The following is a 23,398-nucleotide window of genomic DNA, read 5'->3' on the forward strand; positions in this document are numbered from 1 at the left end:
TAACCAAAAAATCTCTTAAGGCAAACTCATCAACAGACCAAACATCCTCAGTCAGTTTGATGCTGTAAATAAATAAATAGGTATATACAATATATATTACAATATATATTTACAATGTATTTTTAATTATACATTAAAAATTACTACACTTTTTGTGCACTACTGAATTTTAAGGCCGTATTTTATTTTATTTTTTGAGGTGAAAATAAGTAAATACCACCCCTGCAGCAAACAGACATTCTAAATTGAGCATTTATTCAAATGTTAGTGCACTGTTACTTTTTATTTCATGAATTAAAAAATGAAAAAAATAATTTAACAGTCAGAAAAGGTGTATACTTAGTGACCCTTGAACTCCATGTGTGGATGAGCTGTGGCAGGAGGCCTCTCTACCTCCAGCACGAACACATACTGATAATATTATAATATTATAAACTAATACATTTAGAAGTGAGCAACCCTGAATCATCATCACGATTACAACACTACAGAAGAAAATGCACTGTAATATCACTTTTGGACTATTTTATTGGTGGATGGTGCATATTTAAAATCATGATCAACACTGATTAGATTCCTTGATATAAATCAAACGTACATTTCTGAAGTGATATCAAATTTCTGCTAAAAATTGCTGCAGCTGTTCGTCACTGAGTTTCCTGTTTCTGTGGAATCACATGAATGATGATCTTTCCCATGTTCTTATTGGCCTCCATGTGTCTATGAGCCTGTGCAATGTCCTCCAGGTTGAATGTGCTGTCGATCACCGGCCTCAGGGAGGCAGCCTGGTCTGAGAAATACGGTAACACTCTGTGTGAAAAAGTGCTGACCAGGTCTGCTTTGTACTGCGAGGAGAAAATGCAAAAAGCAGAATCAGTCTTAGTTACACACATTTAAAAAAAACAACAAAAGATGTTAAATGAATTCTGGAAAACAGCACAGACACACTGAATTCTCACCTGGAGGCTGCGAGAGCGGAGGAGGCTGCTGAGCAGGTGTCCTCGCTTGGAGAGCAGTTTGCCCAGAAGATCTCCCTCCACTGCCCTGCCACCCATGGTGCCGTACAGCACCCACCGGCCATCAGTGGCTAAGCAGCTCACATTTTGCTCCCAGTTACGCCCACCGATGCAGTCAAGTATGACGTCTGCTCCCCTGCCTGTGAGATTACAGTGCAGTTATTCTGTTGAACTGCCAATCAGCTGGACTTTGAATCTGCTGTTCCAGATTTGACCCAGACCTCCTATAGACAACAAGCGTTACCTTTTCTTTAGCCTGCATTACTTTACAGTATTAAAAATGATGCATACATTTACTGTATGCATTTAGCACAGAATTAAGGATAAGATCTGGTGGTGCAAATCCCTGATATATTCCTTTGTTGTCATTCCTATTCCTCTGCTGTTGTCCAAAAACACATCTGTGATATACACTGTTAGACTGGTCGACAGGTTCCTCCAATAACATGAGCACTGCAGTTTATTTTGGGTCAATCCCACATTCCTACATCATCCTGCAGTCAGAACAACTTACTAGACAATCAAATGTGTGTTAATCCGCAGCGGAAAATAGTGCCAGCCAAATTCTATATTTGCTCTTGTTGACAAAACCTACAGGGCTCAGCTATGTATCTGTTAAAATAAAAATGTTCTTGTTGCAAGGACTTGTTTTACATTTCCATCAACAAATGTTTGGCGCGAACAGTATTCATGACCAACAATGACTAATATGCCTTCGAGGCAGGAATGTGAACTGTGATTGCAGCTTCACAACTCACCTCCTGTAAAGTCATGAACTCCCTGCGCGAAGTTTTCCTCTTTGTAGTTGAACCCAGCTGCTGCTCCCAGTTCCTCAGCCACCTTCAGCTTCTCCGGGCTCCCTGCAGTAACCACGGGCACGGCACCAAACAGACGAACCAGCTGAACGGCAGCTGTTCCTACTCCGCTGGCTCCAGCATGAGCCAGCACCACCTCTCCCTCCTTCACCTGAGCTGTGGCAGAGAAGACAGAGGGCACAACAGATTTAATATTGGCCTGTTGTTTATTATAGAAAGTAGGAACGATGGAGGTGCAAATCGATTCAGTACTTCAGTACTAATCCTGACAAATAAACAGACACAGGTAAAAACATAACTTCCTTGGCAGAGGTAAAGAAGAGAGGTTGGTGTACCAACGAGAGCCAGCAGCTGGAAGGCAGTGAGCCAGGCCTCTGGGATCGCAGCCGCCTGCCACAGTGGGAGATCTGGGGGAACAGGCATGAGAAGCTCCTCAGGCACAGCCACATATTCTGCATATCCTCCTCCACAGAGCAAGGCCATGACCCGGTCGTCTGGTTTCCAGCCTCTCTTCACCCCAGGGCCCAGACTATCCACAGTCCCGGCCACCTCCAGGCCTATGATGTCACTCTCACCTGGGGGAGGTGGGTACAGTCCTCGCCTCTATGGAAAACAGAAAGTAAATAAGACCAGATTTATATGAACTGAATCAGTAGGATCAGTAGATTCACTTTGTTAGAATGTGTATTGTGTTGTACCTGTAGTAAGTCTGCCCTGTTGAGGGCAGTTGCATGAACTTTAATCAGGACTTCTCCATCTTTAGGATGAGGTCTGGGGACAGTCCTCAGCAGCAAATTCTCTGGTCCTCCTGGTACGTCGACGCACACTGCCTGCATCATCTTGGCTAAACTCGAGCAACACTTGCGCCAGGCCTATAAAAGGAGGTCAGACAGGCTTCAATTGTTCATGAAACACATGCACCTCTACTCTATGACCGGCGTCCCACATGCCACAACATACACAACAGCAAGTCACTCTGGAATAATGTTCTGAAAGCTTCAGTTTTAAACACTCACTGTCTGGTAGGTGTTTATAAATCTTCCAGTGTGCAGGATGAGATGCATCTGATAGTCCCAGCAGTGGCAACTGTGATTGATTGAAAAAAAAAAGGAAAAGTGCAGCCATTCATGAACAGATAGGAGAGAAATGTCATTTCACCTTCATTTATAATAATAATAATAATATAATAAGTGATCCTAGAAAATGTAGGTGTGGATTGAAAAATGGCCCATAATTCATCTGTGTTTATGTTTTACATTAATGTTCCACTATGGATCTTTGAACAGTGTTTACTCTTCACGATTTATTTCTACTGTAAATTTTCTGCCCTTCTTTCTTACACATCTATTTATAGACCACATTATTATATCAAAAAATACAAACATGCCTCAGTAACTTTTCCCTAAACATGGAGATCCACAGTTTCAGAAACACTCAGACCAGCCCCTGTGCCACCAACAATCATGCCACAGTCAAAGTCACTGAGATCTTTTTTTTTTTTATCCCATTCTGATGTTTGATGTGAATATTAACTGAAGCTCCTGACCTGTACCTGCAGGACTTTACACACTGCACTGCTGCCACATGATTGGCTGGCTGGATAGTACGTATAAGCAGGTGCACAGGTGTTCCTGATGAAGTGTTTTCTCCAAACCCGGGCATATACAGCCCAAACTATCAGCACGAAGACACGCCAAAAATTATTATTATATTATTATCTTTATTGTCAGTTTATATATTTATATATATACACACATATATATCCACATATATATATACACATATATATATTTTTAGTATTAGTATTATTTTGTAGTTGTGGTAACCATGGATTTCAGGCACAATGACAGGTTAAAAATTAATATTATTACTGTTATTATTTTTTTTATTGTTGTGTGTATATATATATATATATATATATTAGTATTGGTATTATTTTGTAGTTGTGGCAACCAGGGATTTAAGGTACAAAGACAGAAAATTAATATACTTTTTTTTTTATTGTTTTATATATATGTTTTATATATAAAAACTATTATGTGTGTATATATATATATATATACACATAATAGTTTTTGTTTTATTTATTTTTTAGTATTCGTATTATTTTGTAGTTGTGCTGACCAGGGATTTCAGGCATGAACATGTCACATGTCAGAAGATGGTGACAGATGAATATGAACCAGATGGTGAGAAACCAACAACAACGATGTTAATAACAAAACTATTTAGCAGAAGCAGAAGGAAGAGCAGGGTGAGGGGGGGCAGAGTGGGGCAGCAGTGCAGTGTTGGTATGACTGAGACTGCGGTCAGTGAACATCCAGCATTACATAAATATCCGTTACGCAACGCGCATGCGCTGTAAAGTCCTGCTGAGAGTAATTCTTTGATCAGTGTCTGAACTAATACAACAGATCGATAAAGCTGCAGTTGATCAGCTACTGTATGATTAGAAGAAGAGAAGGCGGCAGGTCCCGGTGGAGGAGCTCAGTTCACAGCGTTAACATCTGTTTACTGTGAATGATTCAATCATTTAACCAAAAATCAACTCACCAGCCGAAGATGTCAACAGTTCATCTGCCCGGACACGACTGTCAGAGAATATGGGAAGTTTTCTTGTGCCATCATCGAAACCCGACTTTAGTTTGGCGCTGGAAGGATCAACCCCCCCCCCCCGTGCACGACCAGGCAGGTTAAAGGGACACTGCACAATAACATCTCAATAACATATCATCTTTATCAATAACATATCATCTTTATCAATAACATATCATCTTTATCAATAACATCTCAATAACATATCAACTTTATCAATAACATCTTAATAACATATCATAATTATCAATAACATCTCAATAACACATTGTCTTTATCAATAACATCTCAATAACATATCAACTTTATCAATAACATATCATCTTTATCAATAACATATCAACTTTATCAATAACATCTCAATAACACATTGTCTTTATCAATAACATCTCAATAACATATCAACTTTATCAATAACATATCATCTTTATCAATAACATATCAACTTTATCAATAACATCTCAATAACATATAATCTTTATCAATAACATATCATCTTTATCAATAACATCTCAATAACATATCAACTTTATCAATAACATCTTAATAACATATCATAATTATCAATAACATCTCAATAACACATTGTCTTTATCAATAACATCTCAATAACATATCAACTTTATCAATAACATATCAACTTTATCAATAACATCTCAATAACATATAATCTTTATCAATAACATCTCAATAACATATCATCTTTATCAATAACATCTCAATAACATATCAACTTTATCAATAACATATCGTCTTTATCAATAACATCTCAATAACATATCATCTTTATCAATAACATCTCAATAACATATCAACTTTATCAATAACATCTCAATAACATATCAACTTTATCAATAACATATCAACTTTATCAATAACATCTCAATAACATATAATCTATATCAATAACATCTCAATAACATATCATCTTTATCAATAACATCTCAATAACATATCAACTTTATCAATAACATATCGTCTTTATCAATAACATCTCAATAACATATCATCTTTATCAATAACATCTCAATAACATATCAACTTTATCAATAACATCTCAATAACATATATAATAACGAGTGCAGTAAATGGAGAAATACACTGATGTAGAGTTATATCCCTGCCAGTGTGTGGATGTGTTAATTCTCTATTAATCGAGTTATCGTTTGGTCTGAAAATGTCAGTTACAGGTTTCCAGAGATAATCATATTAATAATCTTAATATGTAATGAAAACCTTTAGATATTGAGTTTACTTTCAAAGAAAAAGAGGAAAAACTGAACATGTTCAAATTTTAGAAGCGCCAGAGTTTTTGCTTAAAAACGACTTAAATAATTAACCATTTATCAAAATAATAAATTTTTCAACTAACTATTTCAGCTCATTTCAGTATAAACATAATGTAGGCTCTCAGATTTTAATTAAACAAAAAACATAGTAAAACAAATGTGGTGGGGGGGGTTCAGGTTTTTCGTCTGGGAAAATGTAAGAAAAGTCAAAAGTCTTGACCACAGTAGTTTGTTAAAGACATTTACAGCGTGCAGCGATTTATTATAGTATTGTAATGTAAAACTGAAATGGTGTAAATGTAGAATTTGATTTTTATAAGTAATTTTATTCTGACTAAAATATTCCAACACTGTCACCAAAACTTAAATTATAACTTAGACCTCAAACACTGAGATCACGTTAGACAGAAGCAGCTTTATTCCCCAAAGCTTGAATAAAAGCACAGAAGACACTTCCTCCAAGTGCTTTGCACAAGCTGAGTCAGTTATTTATTGATTGTAAAACCTGCAATAAGCCTGTGACTGTGCTCTGAGGGCAATTGGAATTTAATCTCTTCCATTTTACCAACAATCCTCTCGACTTTTCTTCAGATACAATGGGGCTATTATGTTTCACATGCTGAGACAGCCATAGCAGCAGGCATTCCTGTATAACAGCAGCGCTCTGGGGGATGATGCATACAAATCAGGTAAGAAAAAGACATCCTGGGCTTTAATTTAAAAAGAAACATTAATAGATTTAGTGAAAGAAATGGACTTGAAATCATGTATTTCTCCCTCTAGCCTTTGTACAAATGGATCAAATCTACAGAAGACCTGCACAGCAGAGAGAGCTGAGAGTGCTGAACCAAAGGGAGGACAGAGATCTCCAGCATAAACTGAACATGCTGGACAAACAGCACCGGTTCACCTGCAAGATGCTTCAGCAAAGACGAGAATCACTGATGAACAAACAGAGACGAGTGGTGATGGTAAAAGTCTGCGAGCCTAAAGCCACAGTCAACATCGCTATGAGAGAAATTGGAGAACACAAGAACACTGAGGCACATTTCAGAGGTATTCACACATCTGATGGCAGAAGACTGGACTCCAGCAAACCCCAGCATCACAACACAGGATCCGAACAGGCGGAGCAGAGTCGGTCGGTGTCAGCTCCACCACCTTCAGTTAAACCAGTGAGACGCAGAGGCAACATCCAGAGCAACGTGTCTCTCATGCAGATGAAAAATATCGCAACTATTGACTCGATATCAGAAAAAGAAGTGGCCAGACAAAGGCGGGAGGCCCGGGAGGAGACGGAGAGGCTGAGACAGCTTCAGACGGAAACGTTACACAAGAGGGTGACGGCATTTATACAACGTCTCAAGGACAAAGGCAACGTGGAAAAACACGCGGAACCTCCGTAGAGGAACTTGAAAGTGTGGAGTTAAATACTACAATATAACTACAACAATATACAATATACAATACAACTTGTGCAACATCAAGAAAAAACTTTTTTATTATAAACTATGAGAATGACGTATACACATATTTTTTTCCATTAAATGTAAAAACAATGTTCAGTTTTATTATTTCTGTGTACATTAAACAATATACCCCATCTTCTTCATGGTTATCAAAGCGTTGTGCGCTGGAGTCTCCATGAGCAGGCTGCAGTTTTTCTTCCACTCTGGAGAATCAGGAAGCTCCTTGTCTGCAAAATATAATTACACAAATAAATAAATAAATTAAATTAAATTAACTTGACTGGATAAAAATGAAATGTGGGGGGATAATACCAGAATTACCATATTCTATGTAAAATTCAATACTTCTGTTACAGCTATCTACACATTTTGATGTTGTATTTCAAAGCATAGTTTCAACAGTTTCTTATTTCAATACCATAAAACTAATTTATTTAACAAATTAACTGGCTTTAAATTCATCCTCTTAGCTCGTGATGTAGAGCTGCAATGATTATTTTCATCCTCATTTTCATTCATTAATGTTTTTTACCCTGTTATATTGATTAATTGTTTAGTCTATTAAAAGTCAGGGGACAATCACTACATCAGAAAGTCAGGTGCACTGGATCCAGAGCTCTGACTGCAGAAGAAGAAAAATAAAACCTCCCACATGCTGTCGTCCACTTGAACTCACTTTGTTAACTTTTCAGTCCTCAGACCTTAACTTGTGCTCACTTCACTGTAAACTAAGTGGCCAACAGCATGTCGCTTAGATTTTATTGCTGCAGATACATTTGAGTTAACGATCCTACCTTCACACTCGAAGTGGACTCTGGTGGGAAGGCATCGGGTGTGGTCGGTGTAGTCCAGCGTGCAGAGAACAGCAGGCTTCCCTCTCGGCACAGTCAACATCAGCACCAGTATCGAACACAAGACGTTACTCTCCATCACTTCGATGGACTTGTGTTGCTCCTATGAACAGGCGGGAAGACACGGACAGGGTAAAATCATTTCAGAACAAATAGCGTTCACCCCACTATTACCATCATTATAGTTCTATAAACCAGTGGAGGGTTTCTTGGTCTACAAAGCCACATGTAGCACCCAAAGAAAAACTGATCATTTCTAAATCTGTAATCTGTAAAATTTGTGAATTGTTCAAAAATGTATTGAAGGGCCAATTTTATTGGCTAATCACAGATATATTGCTATTCTAAAAAATATGTTGACTAATCAATTAATTGTTAAATAATTACTGTCATTTTCAGCTTTGATACATCATCATTATTCTTTTTTTTTTTTTTTTTGAAGTTATTTTTTTTGGCCTTTTTAATGCCTTTATTGGATATGTCAGTGAGAGAGAGGGGATGACATGCAGCAAAGGGCCGCGGGTCGGATTCAAACCCAGGGCCGCTGCAGGTGGGACTAAGCCTTAATGGTACGCGCTCTACCAGGTGAGCCACCGAGGCGCCCCCATCATCATTATTCTTAACATAATCTGAACAAACCCTAATAAAAATGTTTCTGTTACAGAAAGTTTATGCAGGAAACAAATAATGAGCCAACATATTGATAACTGATTTTAACTGTTACATATTATTATTATCTCCACCAAAAAAATATCCAACATAAGTCAGATTTTTATGGTAAATTACAGCTAACTGTATGTAAAATGCTTTTTTATAGACGTTGTTTAGGCAGGTGTTCAAACCTGTCTCAGTCTATTTGTTTTATATTTGAATGTGGTGACAGGTGTTATTCAGCAAAACAAACAATAAAAAATTTTAAAAAAGGCCTGGCACCTTAACAAGCTTCAGCTGCTGCTGGCGCCCGGCCAAGGCGTTGAGATGGCAGCTGAGGGTGTCCAGAAAAGACCTAATGTTTGTCTGGATGCTGCTCTGCTCAGCGAGGCTGTTCAGGGGGATGAACGGGGGAATGTTATGGCGACTGATCTTCAGCTTTGGCTTCAGGTCTAGCTCCAGGTTGTAGGTGTCTAAGTAGGCGCCCTCGTAGGCCGTCGCCAAAGACACGCACACTCCTTTACCTTGGCGAGTCTTTATGACGTTGTACCCACCTAGTGAGATAAACAGAGTCGGTGAAGACAAGGTTGGGACAGACTGATTAGGACTCTTAGATAATGAGACACACAAATAATAAATGAGTGAATGAAAACAAAATGATAAAACTGATATTAGTACCAATGAGGTGATGAGCGTGCAGAAGATCACTCAGTTGTGTGTGTCTGGCCATCAGCTGCAGCAGTTGTGAGTCCTCGGAGTCTTCATCCATTTCCTCCTCTTCTTCATGTGTACACTGTTTGTCCATAGACGTCCTCAGTTTCTGAAGACGCTGCAGCAGGACAGTGTGACCAGAAGCATGTAGAGCAGCTTTTTAAATAAAGTTTTAGTTTGCTGTAACAACACACACAGTTACTATGATGCTTTGATATGTTTACACTCAACTTTATGAAGCACACCTGTGCAGTTTATTGTAATTTGATGCTATGGCCCCGACAGAACCCTCATCTGTTTCTGTTTCATGGGAATATTAACATTATTTCTAATCAGTGGGAGCCATTTTTTTATGTTTCTATTTTTCTGTTTCTTACACTTCCCTCTGCCTATCCATCCACCTGTGGAAACTCTGTCCTCAGTGTTGATTCAACTGAAAGGTCATGATTTCAGGCTTTAATGTTTAGTCTTTATGGTGATAAATGGCAACACCTCCAACACTGATAACCATAATGAAGGTGGAGCTTTTGCCAGGTGTCCCTAATAAACTGGCAGATGAAGTGCCTCATCTCATCCAGTGTGACTGAGTCCTGCTCAGCCTGTCCTGACTCCATGGATCACCTGCAGTGTCTGTATCTCCGCCTTCAGCTGCTCCCTCTGGACCATCAGCGCCTCAGCTTCCGCCCTCAGCTGCTTCACACGGCCCCGCTGCTGGGGATGAGCTTTTCGGCTCCTTGCCTGAACCTCCAGCAGACTCAGCTGACTCAAAACACCTGTGGATAGACACAAACACAAACCACACAGCCGATCAGCTCTCAGACGGACGGACACAGGCTCATGAACCGTTAGCATTAGCTAACGCAGCATCACAACAAACCGCTTCCCGGCCGCCGTAGCTGTCCCCGGTCTGAGCTACCTTTCGTAGACGCTCCCTCCATATTTTCGCGAAGTCGTTTTATTTACTTTGTCTTCGATTATGTTAAAATAGTCGCTTCAAGTTGCTGGGTTTTGATTTTGGCGGCTCCTTTCTACGTCATTATTTTTGCATCATTAACCCCGCCCACAGCGCTGACCCCGGAAGAACATTCAAAACAATTTGTGATCACATGGAGTCATGGACCGAGAGGTGGGTTGACTTAACACTCATCAGTACGACTTAAGATTAGATAAAAAAGATTAGATAAAAAAACATCAGACTTATTTGTTTAGAAAATGTTTATTGTCTGTTACTGTCGTTTTTATTCTTAAACATATTGGGAGTGGTTGTTTTTAACTAACGTTGCATTCTTGAACACTGCTCAGCTCAGATGGTGGCAGCGTGACCCGGATAACAGCAGCGCTGGACCGTAAAGGTGAGTCTGTCTCCGGGTGGGTCCACCTGCTCACACCTTCTCCACCACCGCCTTCTCATGCCTGCGAAGTGGTTCGGACCGAGTGTATTTTATCTTCATGTTTCCTCATGTTCAGGAGGTTCAGCAGCTGATATCAGAGACTTGAGGGTCAGGGGGGGAGGTCAGTGGATACACTGAACAAGCAGAGAAATACCACCATTAGTTATTTATAACTAATGTAATCTAGTTAGTTACCACAGCAGAGGCCTCAAGTGAAGTAAAAGTTACTTTAATATTCTTGCTTTATTTTTTTCTGAGGTATTTAGCAGTTAGTTTATGGCCCTGCTGTACTTTGTGCTGTCTCCTTTGAGTTTCTGAGCTGATGAGTCAATCAATCAATTGACAGAAGAATAATCAGCAACTAGTTTGATAACTGCTGACTCATTTAAGTTTTTTATTAAGCACAAATACCAATCATTCTACAGCTTCTCCAGTGTGAGGATGCTGCTTTTCCCTGCTTTACACTGTTCTCTCTCTGGGTTATTTTCTGTTGTCTGAAGATTTAGAAATAAATGAAACAACTGCTTACATTCAAGACAGAATTAATTTAGAAATCATCAAATTAATCAAATAATGAAAATAACCTTTTGTTGCGGTCCTGGTTTGAGGGCATGTGGTGATAAATGAGTATCATTAGTGGGGCTGCAACTAATAATTGTTTTTATAATGTATTAATCTGCTGTTTATTGTCTTGATTTATGTGGTTCTGTCTATAAAATGTTAGACAGCAGTAAAAACTGCTAATTACTATTCCCCACAGCTGAAGGTCACATCTTTAAATAGCTTTTTTTGGTCCAACCAACAATCCAAAACCTAAAGATATTTAGTTCATGCACTAATTTATTGTCTGTCTTGATTTATAATAGGATTAACCAAAATATTTTCAATATCAGCACAACTATAACTACATTATCTGAGGGGGGGGGGGTTCAGAAACAAAGAAACCTCTCAGTATCATGAAACTTGTAATTAAGTATAATTACTCTCTGACCTGCAAACCCTGCAGAGGTTGGTTGCAGCTGTTTGTGTTTTGGCACTGTTTAGGACACTTCCCCTTTAAACCCCACATTTCCAAAGCAGCACGCAGTATTTTTGGATCAGGATAAAGAGGGGAAAGTTGACACAGAGGTTGTTTGACCTTGGTTTGTCTGCACAGAGTCCCATTTCACAGCCTGGAGGTTGTGTCATGTGACAATAGCTTTCTGCTGCAAACAGGTCTGTTTAGGTGACGGCAAAGGCGCCAGTGATTTCACCCTCTGTCTGTTTATCTGGGAATGAGGAAATCTGTCAGAAAACCAGCCCAGGGGAATCCAGGCTGTGAAGGTTTGTTTCTTTGCCAGTCAAGTAAAGCTGCAATGATTAGATGGTTAATCGAATAGGGGATTAACATAAAATTAACAAACAGCAGTTTTTATAAACAGTTCATTGTTTTCTAGAAATTCCCAAAGAAAAAGTGACAAAATTCTGCAGTTTCAGCTTCTCAAACTTAAATCATTTCTGCTTCTGTGATTGAAAACTGAGGATCTTTGGCTTTTGTTGGCTGGTGGGTTGAAGATGTCACCTCGGCCTCTGAGAGGTTTTTCACATGTTGATGACATTTTATAGAAAAGGATTAGGGCTGAAACTAACAATTATTTTCATTATCTATTAATTGTTTTGACTGTTTGTCAGAAAATAGTGAAATATGCCAGTTAGACAAGCAGCAAATCCTCACATATTGTGAAGCAGCAAATGTTTTTAATTTTTACTTGTAAAAATAACTGATAAGTGATTATTCAACTAAAAAAAGTTCATGCCAATTCAATCCAATTTTCTGACGATTGACTAATCAATTAATCCACAATTTATTACTGTTCTAAAAAGGATGAATCTTGAAAATTGGTTGGTAGATGAATCAACAATGAAATAATGGTTGGTTGCAGCCCTACAGTCAAGCGGAGGGATCTGTTTGTGAGAGCTTTCTTTCTCACACACTCAGATATTTGTAATCAGTGTTTTCTCTTTCTTCAAGGCTGCTGGACTCTCCTGACTGATGGGTGTGGAAAAAGACGGTTCCCATCCGTCTGACTGTGCGACTGCAGGAGGAAGAAACCTTCTCCAGCTGCAGCCAGGAGACAATCACAATGGACCCGTCCGACCAGAAGCACTTTGCGGTTTTAGACTATGTGATATTCGCCGTCTTGCTCGCTGCCTCCATGGGCATCGGCCTGTACTACGCTCTGTCCGGCGGCCGTCAGCGCACGACGCAGGAGTTCTTGATGGCAGACAGGAGCATGAGCTGTCTTCCTGTTTCCCTGTCGCTCATCGCCTCATTCCAGTCTGCTGTGGCAATCATAGGCGTGCCGGCAGAGATCTACACCCACGGTACTCAGTACTGGTTCATCGGCTGTGCCTACATCCTGGGCCTCCTCATTCCAGCTCATGTTTTCATTCCAGTGTTTTACAGACTGCGGCTTTCTAGCGCTTACCAGGTATATTTCAGCTGCTGTATTGTTTTAGTTGCACCTGATTTAATTAGATCCATATTTAAGATGTGGATTCCCGTCATGACCTACAGATTTCACGATGTTTTGTTTCACAGTATCTTGAACTGCGCTTCAGCAAAGCAGTGCGAATCTGTGGAACTTTGACCTTCATCTGTCAGATGGTGAGTGCGACTCTTTCTCTCCCAGTAACAACTCCAGCACCTCAGCTCGGGGTGTCTGCACATACTGAGCACTGATCTGATACCAGTGCTTCTTTTTCCCAAATTAAAAATCTGCATGCCTCACCACACAGGGGTAATTTGGATCATGTGTATGTAAGGTAGAGTAAGGCCAGGGATTACCATGATGCTGTAAGTTGGCAGCCAGCTGTGACTAAAATTTAGCTGATGGTGAAAACGCAGAACACCAGGACTCACTTGGTTTAAAGGAGTAGCTGTAAATTCATACCACTCTCATGTTTCCAGAAACCAGTTAGATTAGCTACTGCAACAGTAAATTAAAAAGTGCCAGAGCCTCTGAAGCTCATTCATTGGGTTTTACAGTGTTTTATGTGCCGGATTATTTTTTGGACAGGAGCAGTTGTCTTTGCACAGAGTCAGGCTAGCTGTTTCCCCCTGTCTTCAGCCTTTATGCTAAGCTAAGCTAACCAGCTTCTGACTGTACCTTCATATTAAATGTGCAGATATGTGGGTGTTCTCAGTCTCAGTCTCTCGGCAGGAAAGCAAAAAAGCAAATTTTGTATTTCTGTCATTCTCTCGCTGATACTAATGTGGTGGATGGGTTTGTTGTTTCCCCAAAATAAAGGTTAAAAATACAAGAGATGCATCTGTTTATTGGCTACAGAACCTTTATTTATTTCCCTTTGTAAAGTCTCTGATTTGTCTTTCATTCACTCTTCACAGGTTATCTATATGGGGATTTGTGTGTATACGCCTGCCTTTGCACTAAATGCAGGTACGAGAAGTTCATCTGTTTTCCTCTCTGAGTGTGAATGGATGAGACCTGTGGTTCACTGTGCTACTGTGTCTTCTTTCAGTTACTGGGTTTGAACTGTGGGGAGCGGTGCTGGCCACTGGCCTAGTGTGCACATTGTACACAACAATGGTGAGTCATTTTCATGCAGTTTAATTTAAAGTTGTAATATTTGAATACTGATGACTTGCTATCTGTGACTGTCGTCAGCAGCACTGCTCATGCAGGGCTTGTTCACTCTGATTCATTCACGTTGGATTTCCAATGCGTTTCCCAAATCTCTTACAAAAACAAAAACTAGCACTAGAAATCCCACAGAATTACACTTTCAGTGGCTTATGAATCACTTGTAGAAAGGTTTTTATTTTAGAGAAATTCTGCAATAATATAAAGGATCTAAGTGTTGGCACGTGTCAGATTCATTCCCATGTGTCTTGTCTGGTCCTGACAGGGTGGTTTGAAGGCCGTCATCTGGACGGACGTCTTTCAGACTGTGGTGATGTTTGCAGGGCAGCTGGCTGTCATCGTGGTGGGTGTGCAGAAGACTGGTGGAGTGTCCGAAGTTTGGAGGAAAGTCTGGGAGGGAAACCGCATCTCTGGTCTCGAGTAAGTCCATACTGTGGGAGGACGACCAGCAACAGGGATGGACGGGGAAAATAAGACAAGTTAACACTTTATTAATCCCGAAGGAAATTAGAGTGTTAAAAGTAAGAAAACAACAATAATAACGAGAAGAATAAAAAGAGGTAAAATAGAAATGTATTTACAATGGGGAATATAAGCAAAGAAGGTTCATGGTGTGTGTGTTATATGCTTCCAGGTACATGTGCAGCAGAAATGTAGGTTGGGTTGTTCACAGCAGTGCAGGCGTAATACGTGTGAATGGATCAAAGCATTTGGTCCCAACAATATTTCACACACATTACAAACCTGTCGGCACTGAAATAAAATGCTCACTGGGTAATTCAGGAATCATGCGTTTGAGGTTTTTGGCCCAAACGAACAGAAGAGGAACTAATTAGTCAAATCATCTCCTGTAATCTGTGGTTTGATTAAAATCCCACAGCTTCCTCGGTTCAGGTTCATTATTTCATTCTACACACCTGTGCATACACTCGCTTTTATGACCTCCTGAATTACAGTGACTGTAATCCTGTTGGACTAAAGGTCTGTTCCTCCGTGTTGAAGTCTCGTCTCTGTGCTGTATTTCCTCTCTGTGTGTTCAGCCTGAACCCAGATCCTACAGAGAGACACACCCTCTGGACTCTGGGGGTAGGCGGGATCTTCCTCATGCTGTCCCTGTACGGAGTGAACCAGGCTCAGGTCCAAAGATATCTCAGCTCGCGCACAGAGAGGGAAGCTGTCAGGTATTTTCATTTTAAAGCAGAGTCCTAACAGTGAACTTAGATTTGAAAATGCTTTTTACAGTAAAACCAATTCATAACACACCAATGTGTGAAAGAAAGTCAATGAGTCTCTAAAAGCTTCTGTTCATTCTTTAAAGTCTCCAGCTATTTCAGTGACATGTATTGTTCTCTATTGTGCTACCATGAGTCATTTTTTCACACATATTTGCATTGTAAATAAGAATTTGTTCAATCTTTACCTAACGAATGTATGGAGTTGATGAAGGTGTTTACATTTGCTCTGTGAAATGAAAACTCTCTGGCTGCTTTTCTTGATGAGCCACAGAAACTCAGACTCATTCGTTTTTCCATAAGAAAGCACAGACACAACCTGTTGGTCCATCATTTCGTCCAGATTGAAATGCACTGACTATTGAATGCACTGACCTGAAATATTTATGTATATATTTATTTATATATTTTTTTTCATTTCTATATTTTGCACTACATTCCCCACATCTTTAAGTCTAAATTTATTGATGCTACTGTTTTGCATCAAATTCCAGCACAAATTCCTTGTATGTGAAAACATACTTGGCAATAAAACTGATTCTGATTCTGAATACTGTACAGATCCTTGGTGACCAAAGGATGAATTATACTGACTTTGTTGATCTCTTGACTTTTCCTGCAGCGCCACCAGCAGGTTGACATTTTTGGGTGAAATATCTTGGACTTGCAGATATTTAAAGTTGTTCACAGATAAATTCCAGCAACTTAAATGATCCCTTAACTTTTCTTCTAGCACCATCATCAGGTCAGAATTTTAATTTATCCAACACTGTGGTTTATGACCAAATACCTGGAAAACTATGTAAAATGTTAGCGTGCTAACAGGCTAAACTAAGATGGTGAACTTGGAGCATGTTAGCATTCTGACATCTCAAAGCACCATGGTGCCTCACTGAGCTACTGGTGGGACTGTCGACATATTTCATATATCATCTTCTTATTTTATTTATTTTAAAATCTGAAATATGAATTTGTTTCGCAAAAAAAAGGCACAACAATTACAAATTGACGAGTTCATGAGTCACCACTCGCACTATGTTCCTACCTCCCTGCAGGTCCTGCTACATGGTGTTTCCCTCCCTGCAGCTGGCTCTGGCTCTCAGCTGTGTGATGGGCCTGGTCATGTTTGCACGTTACTGCGGAGAGGATCACTCTGACAAGCGGGGCGCCGCCTCCATGGATGCGGTGCGGTTCAGTGTGTTATTTCCCCTTTTAGCAGCGTTATCCACTGAGCCATTGGCTTCATGCTCTGGGATACAGAGCAGTGTGATTTTGGCAGAGTGATGTAAAAAAAAAAAAACACAGCAGCTCATGTATTTGCATATTTTATAGAAAGTCCTTGCTGTCATCAGCCGTCAGATTTGTATTTCTTTCAGGTAACTAATATATCTATGCAAACCAAACTGAAGATTCCATGGAAATGCGTTTATAATTTGTTTCCCACAGATGGTCATATACTTTGTGATGGATATGCTGCAAGGTCTGCCTGGACTCCCTGGACTGTTTGTTGCTTGTTTATTCAGTGCAGCTCTCAGGTATGTAACTGTTCAGACTATATATATATATATATATATATATATATATATATATATATATATATATATATATATATAAATATAATTTATTATTATTATTATTATTTATTTTTTTATTTTATTTTATTTTTTTAATTTAATTTAATTTAATTTAATTTAATTTTTATTTTAATCAAACTCAATGTGAACACTGTTAGTCCCAGCACGACTCCGGCATCCGTTTGGTTGTGTCCATGTCACTGCGAATAGGAAAGACGCTGGAAAGAGTTCAAAAGCACGGGCAACTAGTAATGGTCCGAACGCCTTAGTGAACTTTTCGCATTTCAGGTGTTGACCCTTGACCCCGATGAAGTCATAGAGAGGTCGGAGACATGGTTTGACTTGAGTAAAAGTTACCCTGAATAAAGGTTCGTTGTTGTTCTGTCGTGTTGTATTTGACACCTTCAGAATTCTATTAAATGTGTTTTGTTACAAAATATTTCAAGGCTTAAATTATTTTTACATGTGTATAACTTGATCAGACAGGCCTAGAAATGAATGCAGCCTAATACATCAGCACTAGATCCTCCAAAATGATCCAACCAAACATTTAACCTTCATGAAGGAGGATTTATTGCGGAACTGTTGTATTAGACTGCATTAGTTTTAGCTGGGTGTTCCTAATAAACTGCCCGACCATCATAAACCTTCAGCTTTCAAATACTGTGTTGATTTAGAATGTGATAATTAATTAAATGAATTGTTGAGTAATGTTATTTTAAAAAAGGCATCGATGGTATGTCTGTTTTATCCTGCGCAGCACCATCTCCTCTGCCTTTAACTCATTGGCCACTGTGACAATGGAAGACCTCATCAAACCACATGTCCCTGCCATGACAGAAGCCAGAGCGACCCTGCTGTCCAAAGCCTTAGGTGAGCTCCCTGAAGCTTGAAGTTCAGGACTGCAGCATACAGAGCCGCCGTATTTGTTCAAATGTTTCAACTTGTGTCTCCTCAATAAGCCATGTCCTACGGGCTGCTGTGTCTGGCCATGGCCTATCTCACTCACCTAATGGGTGAATCGGTTCTGCAGGTAAGTTCACGGAGTATGATCGAACAATAACCAACATTTCTCACTGAATCTGCGCTGACTGATAGTATGTTTGAACTGCAGGTGGCTCTGAAGATCTTCGGGATGGTTGGTGGTCCTATCCTTGGCCTGTTTTCTCTCGGGATGTTCTTCCCCTGGGCCAACTCCACTGTAAGTCGGACAGCATCATGAGACCTGTTATGTAGTTTTATTATTATCCTGCTGTATTATTGTTTTGTTTCCTTTGGTCAAAATGATAGTAAATTATTACCCTGCCAGTAATTTAATCATAAAAGGGATCAGAGCACCTAATGAATGAATTCCATAAAACAAACTAGTCTCTAACATATTTTGAAAAGAAACTGTAAAACATGAACACATATGTTCCAGCTAATAATTCTTACAGCAGTGAAAGCAGGACTTGAGGACTTGAACATGTTTATTATTTCACATGAAAAAAGCCAAAATTAGAGGGAAAAAAATAATTTTCGAACAATAAACAATTTTTTCAAAGGTCGTCTCTTGCTTCTTCTTGCTAAATTTGTTGTAGTCATATAATACAACAGTAAGTGAACATGTTTTTATGCACACTAAGAGTGATTGGGGTGAATTTTGAAAAGAATATTGCAGAAGTTTTTTGAGCTGAAGAGCTGGAAAATGTAAAATGTAAACAAACTTACTGAACAGTCAAGATGTGCAGGAAAAATATGACTAAAATATCCACTGAAGAGGTGAAAAATAACGGCAAATAATAACATCCAATCTGTGTGGAGACTGTTCCTCTAAAGATACATGAAACCGACAGAAATGCCATATTTTCGTCACGCCACATCAGTTTTGTTTATTTGAGTTTTGTATGTTATCCGCTGCACTGAACACCTGATATTTGCATAGGATCGAAACTGACCTCAATTTACATTTTCTTTTGCCTCACCTGTTTCCAGGGCGCGTTGACAGGTCTGGGCGCTGGTCTGGCTCTGGCGTTCTGGGTCGGCATCGGGAGCATCCTCACTCGTAGCCCCGGCACGAGAGCGCCTGTGCCTGACTGCAGAGTTGTGCTGCTGTCAGACAACACGACTGCTGCCATTCACACTGCACTCAGCAATGTCACTCTGAGGTACCAATCCCACAGACAGCACAGTGTGTTTTGCTTTTACTGTGTTAGTCATTTCGCAAGTTGATCATCTGTCTTTGTCCTTTAGCCGCCCCTCTGGACTGCAGAGATTTTATTCATTGTCTTACATGTGGTACAGTGCATTTAACTGCTTCACAGTCATCCTCATAGGCCTGATCATCAGCTTCCTCACAGGTAGGCGAGTTCTCTATGGTCCAGAAGCTTTCCTTACGATCAGAGTTAGTCTCACTGTAAAATGTTGAAATGCACTTGTTTCTGTTTAGGCCCTATGAGAGAAGAGGATGTGACACCAGGCACAGTCTACCCCCTGTTGGGGAAACTGCTTTGTTTTCTGCCTGAACGCCTCAAAAAGAAGCTCTGTTGTGTGACTCCTCTGGGACAGACAGTAAGTAAAGTGATGTTTAGTTGTTTAGTTTAATTATGGTCTGAGAAACGCACTAGAAAAATACATTCATTCATTCAATTTCCATACAACCGGGTCGCCAAGTCGCCAGTGCATCGCAGGGCCCACTTGAAAAGTTCTTGGCATAAAATTAAATATAAGTATTTGCATATAATCATATAAGTACTAATGTTGAAGTCTGTTCCTCATCTTTTTGGAACAAAATTCAGAAGTTAGATGCAGTTTCCACTGTTGCAATAAAACAGCTTTTTGAAGTGTGACATAAGACTATAATTTACACTCTAATTTAAAGGTCCCATATTTTTATTTGAAGGTGTGATCTCCATCAGAAGATATATTTGTGGTTTTAAGAACCAAAAACCACCTCAGTGTAGTTTTACATCTCCTCTCTCAGGCTTCTCTCCGGAGCCATAGCAACAACAGGGTGTTGAGCTATTTAATAAAAATATAGCAGATTTCAGGTAAACACTCAGAGAAACCAAATCCTGCAAGGTTGGATGGTGGGTCCAGGTGGGCTGGAGTGGTGACTGCTTTGTTGTGACATCACAAAGTTCCAGAAGTCCTGACGGCTGGTTTTAAGGCTCAGTTTCTGAATACAGGCTGTGTGCATTTCTCTGTGGACTGAGGCTTTGATACTTTCACAGTATTAATATAGAACCTAGACCTGCTTTATAATCAGAAAAGACATGGAAATCTTACTTTATACAATATGGGACCTTTTTAGAGGCCTGATTAGAAGGGCTCAGAACATGTCTGCTCCTCTGCTCCCTTTCCTCTTTCACCACCATGAGCTTGGTATTTTTAGTTTGGACTGAAATATCTTTATAATTTTTGGTATGATTTTCCATAAAATTTGCAACACATATTCAAGATTCCTATATTTTAATAAATTGTAATAAATTTGACATTTTGAGCATGTTAGCAAGCTGATGAACAGTTTTATTTTATTTTATTTTTTATTGTTATAGTTATCATCACAACAACGGCCGCCTCAACAACACAAAGAAAGCAACGGCTCGGCCTTCCACCAAGAGGACGGGCCGTCGCAGGAAGAGACGGAGAGATTCCTTCCTGATGCTCACGCACCTTTTGTGGAGCATGAAACAGCTGTGTGATATCACAGTCTCTCATGTCAGGCCAGAAAACGGTTAAAACGTCTTTAGACGAAGCACTTGGACAAACAATATGTTTGTATACTGTTGACTTTGCTTTGTGATTAAGGCTTTAATTCAACTTTGCACTGTCAAATGCTGCAGCTACACCATGTTCAGTCGACACTGGAGGTTTTTGTTTTTTCTTATCTACTGGCATCTCTGTGTCTTCTTTAAAAAAAGACCTGAGTGCAGCTGAGCCTTTAAGTTTACCAGATAGTCACATGATTTACATGTGTTTTTGTCAACTTCAGGTGCATGATCACTGATTCGGTTTGGTCCTCGCATGTGAAAATCCTGCACTACGCTGCTGTTTGAGAATGAATGTCCAGTGAACCGTAGAGCAACTACAAAGGTTTCATACTGATATTTACCAGTGTATATACTTGACTTTTGTTTATCACAGCTGTACGAATGGTCCTGTGTCATACTGAGATGATAGTGCCTCACTTTTTAATAATGTATGACTGAATTTTGGCTGTGATGCAGCTGTAACAGAAAAAAACCTTTGTCTAAAAAGGATTAAAGATTTTGTAGTTAACTCTTTTCATTGTTTTGTCCTCTTGTTTTTCTTTAACTGAAAGATAAAGAGATTTGTCATAGTTTTTTTTTTTAAGTTCTTAACTCAAGGTCCACTTGGATTAAATAACGTTTTTCTGAGTTAAAGATTTTCATTGATTTATGTTGTAAAACTACACTTTTCCAAGATCAAAAGTAATTCATAGTAATTCACATGTAAATACAGGAATTCATGAAGATATACATACATAAAAAGATGTTTATCTGCATGTACATATTTACTGTTTTCTATAAGAGGTGCAAATGTAACTTCTCTGAACCTGAAAGAAGTATCTCATTCACATTTGGTTAAGTTTCCTCTTATACAGTGTTCATATTTTTTTATTTTTTACCTGCTGCATATTAACTAAACAGATTTGTTCCTCAGGGTTTTGCATCCTAGGTTTATTTACAGTCCTGCTTCACAAAGCCCTCCTGTACTCTGCCTCCATCAAAGTCCTAAACACAAGGGTTGCATGATAATTCAAGGCCATAAATACCATATAAATGATCATATAAATGTGCACTGTTGTTTCGCCCTTAATGCATATGTTTCTGCACGTGTCACTACTTCATATGACATATCTAACTCTGATATTTAGACACGTGCCATTCAGAAATGTCAGAACTATATATTACCAGACTAGATACTCACATCTATAAATAAAAGGAACTATTAGTATAGTATTAGTATAGAGGCTATGACTTCATAATGACTTCTCTATGATGGTGAAGCAAGTATAAGTTGAGCCCTGAAAAAGTGACAATGAGCTCTTCACCAAACAAACATCAAATTAACTAATAAATACTTTATGGAATTTATGTGTATTTTGACAGTGTTCTGACTGCAGAACGTTTCCCAAGACAACTCATTAAAAACAAACTGGTGAAATTCCCTTATTTAAATAGTCAAATCTTTTTGAACATGTTTCTGTTGTTTATTCCAGCAGGAAATTTGCATCATCGGAGATGTAATGTAGATATGATGTTTTTCTTCAGGACGGTTTACTATCATGCTGCTGGACCCACCAATGCACTGATGCACCTGCAGGTGAAAACACAAACCCTAACCCTTCGCCCTCATTTCTGCAGAGCCATCAAAAGAAATGTCGGCTTCAGCCGCCGCAGCAAAGCAAGCAACTCTGTCATATTTGTACCAGTTTCGTGGTGGATTATCCAGCAGTTAAGAGATTTCATCTCCCCAAAAACTGTTAACCTAATGGTGTCTCTAGAGGAAAATTCATGGGATTCATCCTCTGGGAACCATGAATATCTGTGAAATGATATGTGCCAAGATTTTTCGCATGATAAGTGAACACTTTGACCTGCTGGTGGCGGTAGAGACGATCACCAAAGCCAATAGACGACCTCCTCTGGAGAACATGAATGTCTGGAGCAAAATTCATGTCAATCCATCAAATAGAGTTTTGTTAAAAATAATCAGAAATGTATTTTACTTTTGAATCTTTATACAAAGGGAATCGAGGCAACATTCGTCCTTCTCTGGGCTCTTCATCTCTCTCTTTACTGACACCTAAAATAAATTCCCCCATGTCTTCACAATCATTTATTCAAGACCACATGAAAACAGGTGCTTGAACACCGACCTGTATTTCTGCTTTGTTTCTGAATATGCAGCAAACCAGCGAGCAGCTGAATTACATCAGTTATCTCAAGTGATGAGAGAAGTCCAGCTGTCGTCACAACTCACTGATGTGGAAGTTAAAGTCAAATTGCACTTCTCACTCTGTCTCCTGTGGACGTGTGTGTAGTCATATGCAGGGTTTTACACTGATGCTGCTGTAACTCGCTGTCAATACAAATCTCAGGTACATTATCTTGTACAGTTTAAAGACCTCTCACTGCCACTGGATACATTTAAA

The 23,398-nt window shown here is 39.3% G+C and overlaps 3 protein-coding genes across 8 annotated transcripts; 1 reads left to right on the plus strand and 2 right to left on the minus strand.

Annotated features, from left to right (window-relative positions):
* Positions 1-238: 238 nt before the first annotated feature.
* tp53i3 (tumor protein p53 inducible protein 3) lies at positions 239-4,541 on the minus strand. The gene is made up of 7 exons (XM_071497487.1): positions 4,385-4,541; positions 2,848-2,917; positions 2,530-2,703; positions 2,167-2,434; positions 1,775-1,987; positions 960-1,156; positions 239-845 (listed from the first exon to the last, which is right to left on the minus strand). The coding sequence occupies exons 2-7, from the start codon at positions 2,893-2,895 to the stop codon at positions 648-650; spliced, it is 1,098 nt and encodes a 365-aa protein (XP_071353588.1). The 5' UTR covers positions 2,896-2,917; positions 4,385-4,541; the 3' UTR covers positions 239-647.
* Positions 4,542-7,200: 2,659 nt separating this feature from the next.
* On the minus strand, positions 7,201-10,476 carry cenpo (centromere protein O). 2 transcript variants are annotated; one of them, XM_071497490.1, is made up of 6 exons: positions 10,314-10,476; positions 10,019-10,170; positions 9,365-9,515; positions 8,969-9,240; positions 7,979-8,138; positions 7,201-7,411 (listed from the first exon to the last, which is right to left on the minus strand). In XM_071497490.1, exons 1-6 carry the CDS (start codon positions 10,333-10,335, stop codon positions 7,302-7,304), a joined length of 867 nt encoding a protein of 288 aa, XP_071353591.1. In that variant the 5' UTR covers positions 10,336-10,476; the 3' UTR covers positions 7,201-7,301. The 2 variants fall into 2 exon arrangements, with proteins under 2 accessions (XP_071353591.1, XP_071353590.1); XM_071497489.1 differs by having other exon boundaries at positions 10,275-10,476.
* Positions 10,425-21,507, plus strand: slc5a6b (solute carrier family 5 member 6). 5 transcript variants are annotated; one of them, XM_071497476.1, is made up of 17 exons: positions 10,425-10,523; positions 10,700-10,749; positions 12,800-13,259; positions 13,370-13,435; positions 14,177-14,228; positions 14,311-14,378; positions 14,698-14,852; positions 15,473-15,613; positions 16,720-16,849; positions 17,111-17,199; positions 17,999-18,111; positions 18,201-18,271; positions 18,353-18,439; positions 19,213-19,385; positions 19,471-19,577; positions 19,667-19,788; positions 20,775-21,507. In XM_071497476.1, the coding sequence occupies exons 3-17, from the start codon at positions 12,912-12,914 to the stop codon at positions 20,919-20,921; spliced, it is 1,869 nt and encodes a 622-aa protein (XP_071353577.1). In that variant the 5' UTR covers positions 10,425-10,523; positions 10,700-10,749; positions 12,800-12,911; the 3' UTR covers positions 20,922-21,507. The 5 variants fall into 5 exon arrangements, with proteins under 5 accessions (XP_071353577.1, XP_071353579.1, XP_071353578.1 ...); XM_071497478.1 differs by having other exon boundaries at positions 10,437-10,523; positions 10,705-10,749; XM_071497477.1 differs by lacking the exon at positions 10,425-10,523 and adding an exon at positions 12,004-12,111.
* The last annotated feature ends 1,891 nt before the right edge of the window (positions 21,508-23,398 follow it).

This window comes from Trachinotus anak, unplaced genomic scaffold (assembly GCF_046630095.1).
Source record: "Trachinotus anak isolate AG129_WGS33_773 ecotype Australia unplaced genomic scaffold, CSIRO_AGI_Tana_v1 ptg000015l, whole genome shotgun sequence".
Lineage (NCBI taxonomy): Eukaryota > Metazoa > Chordata > Actinopteri > Carangiformes > Carangidae > Trachinotus > Trachinotus anak.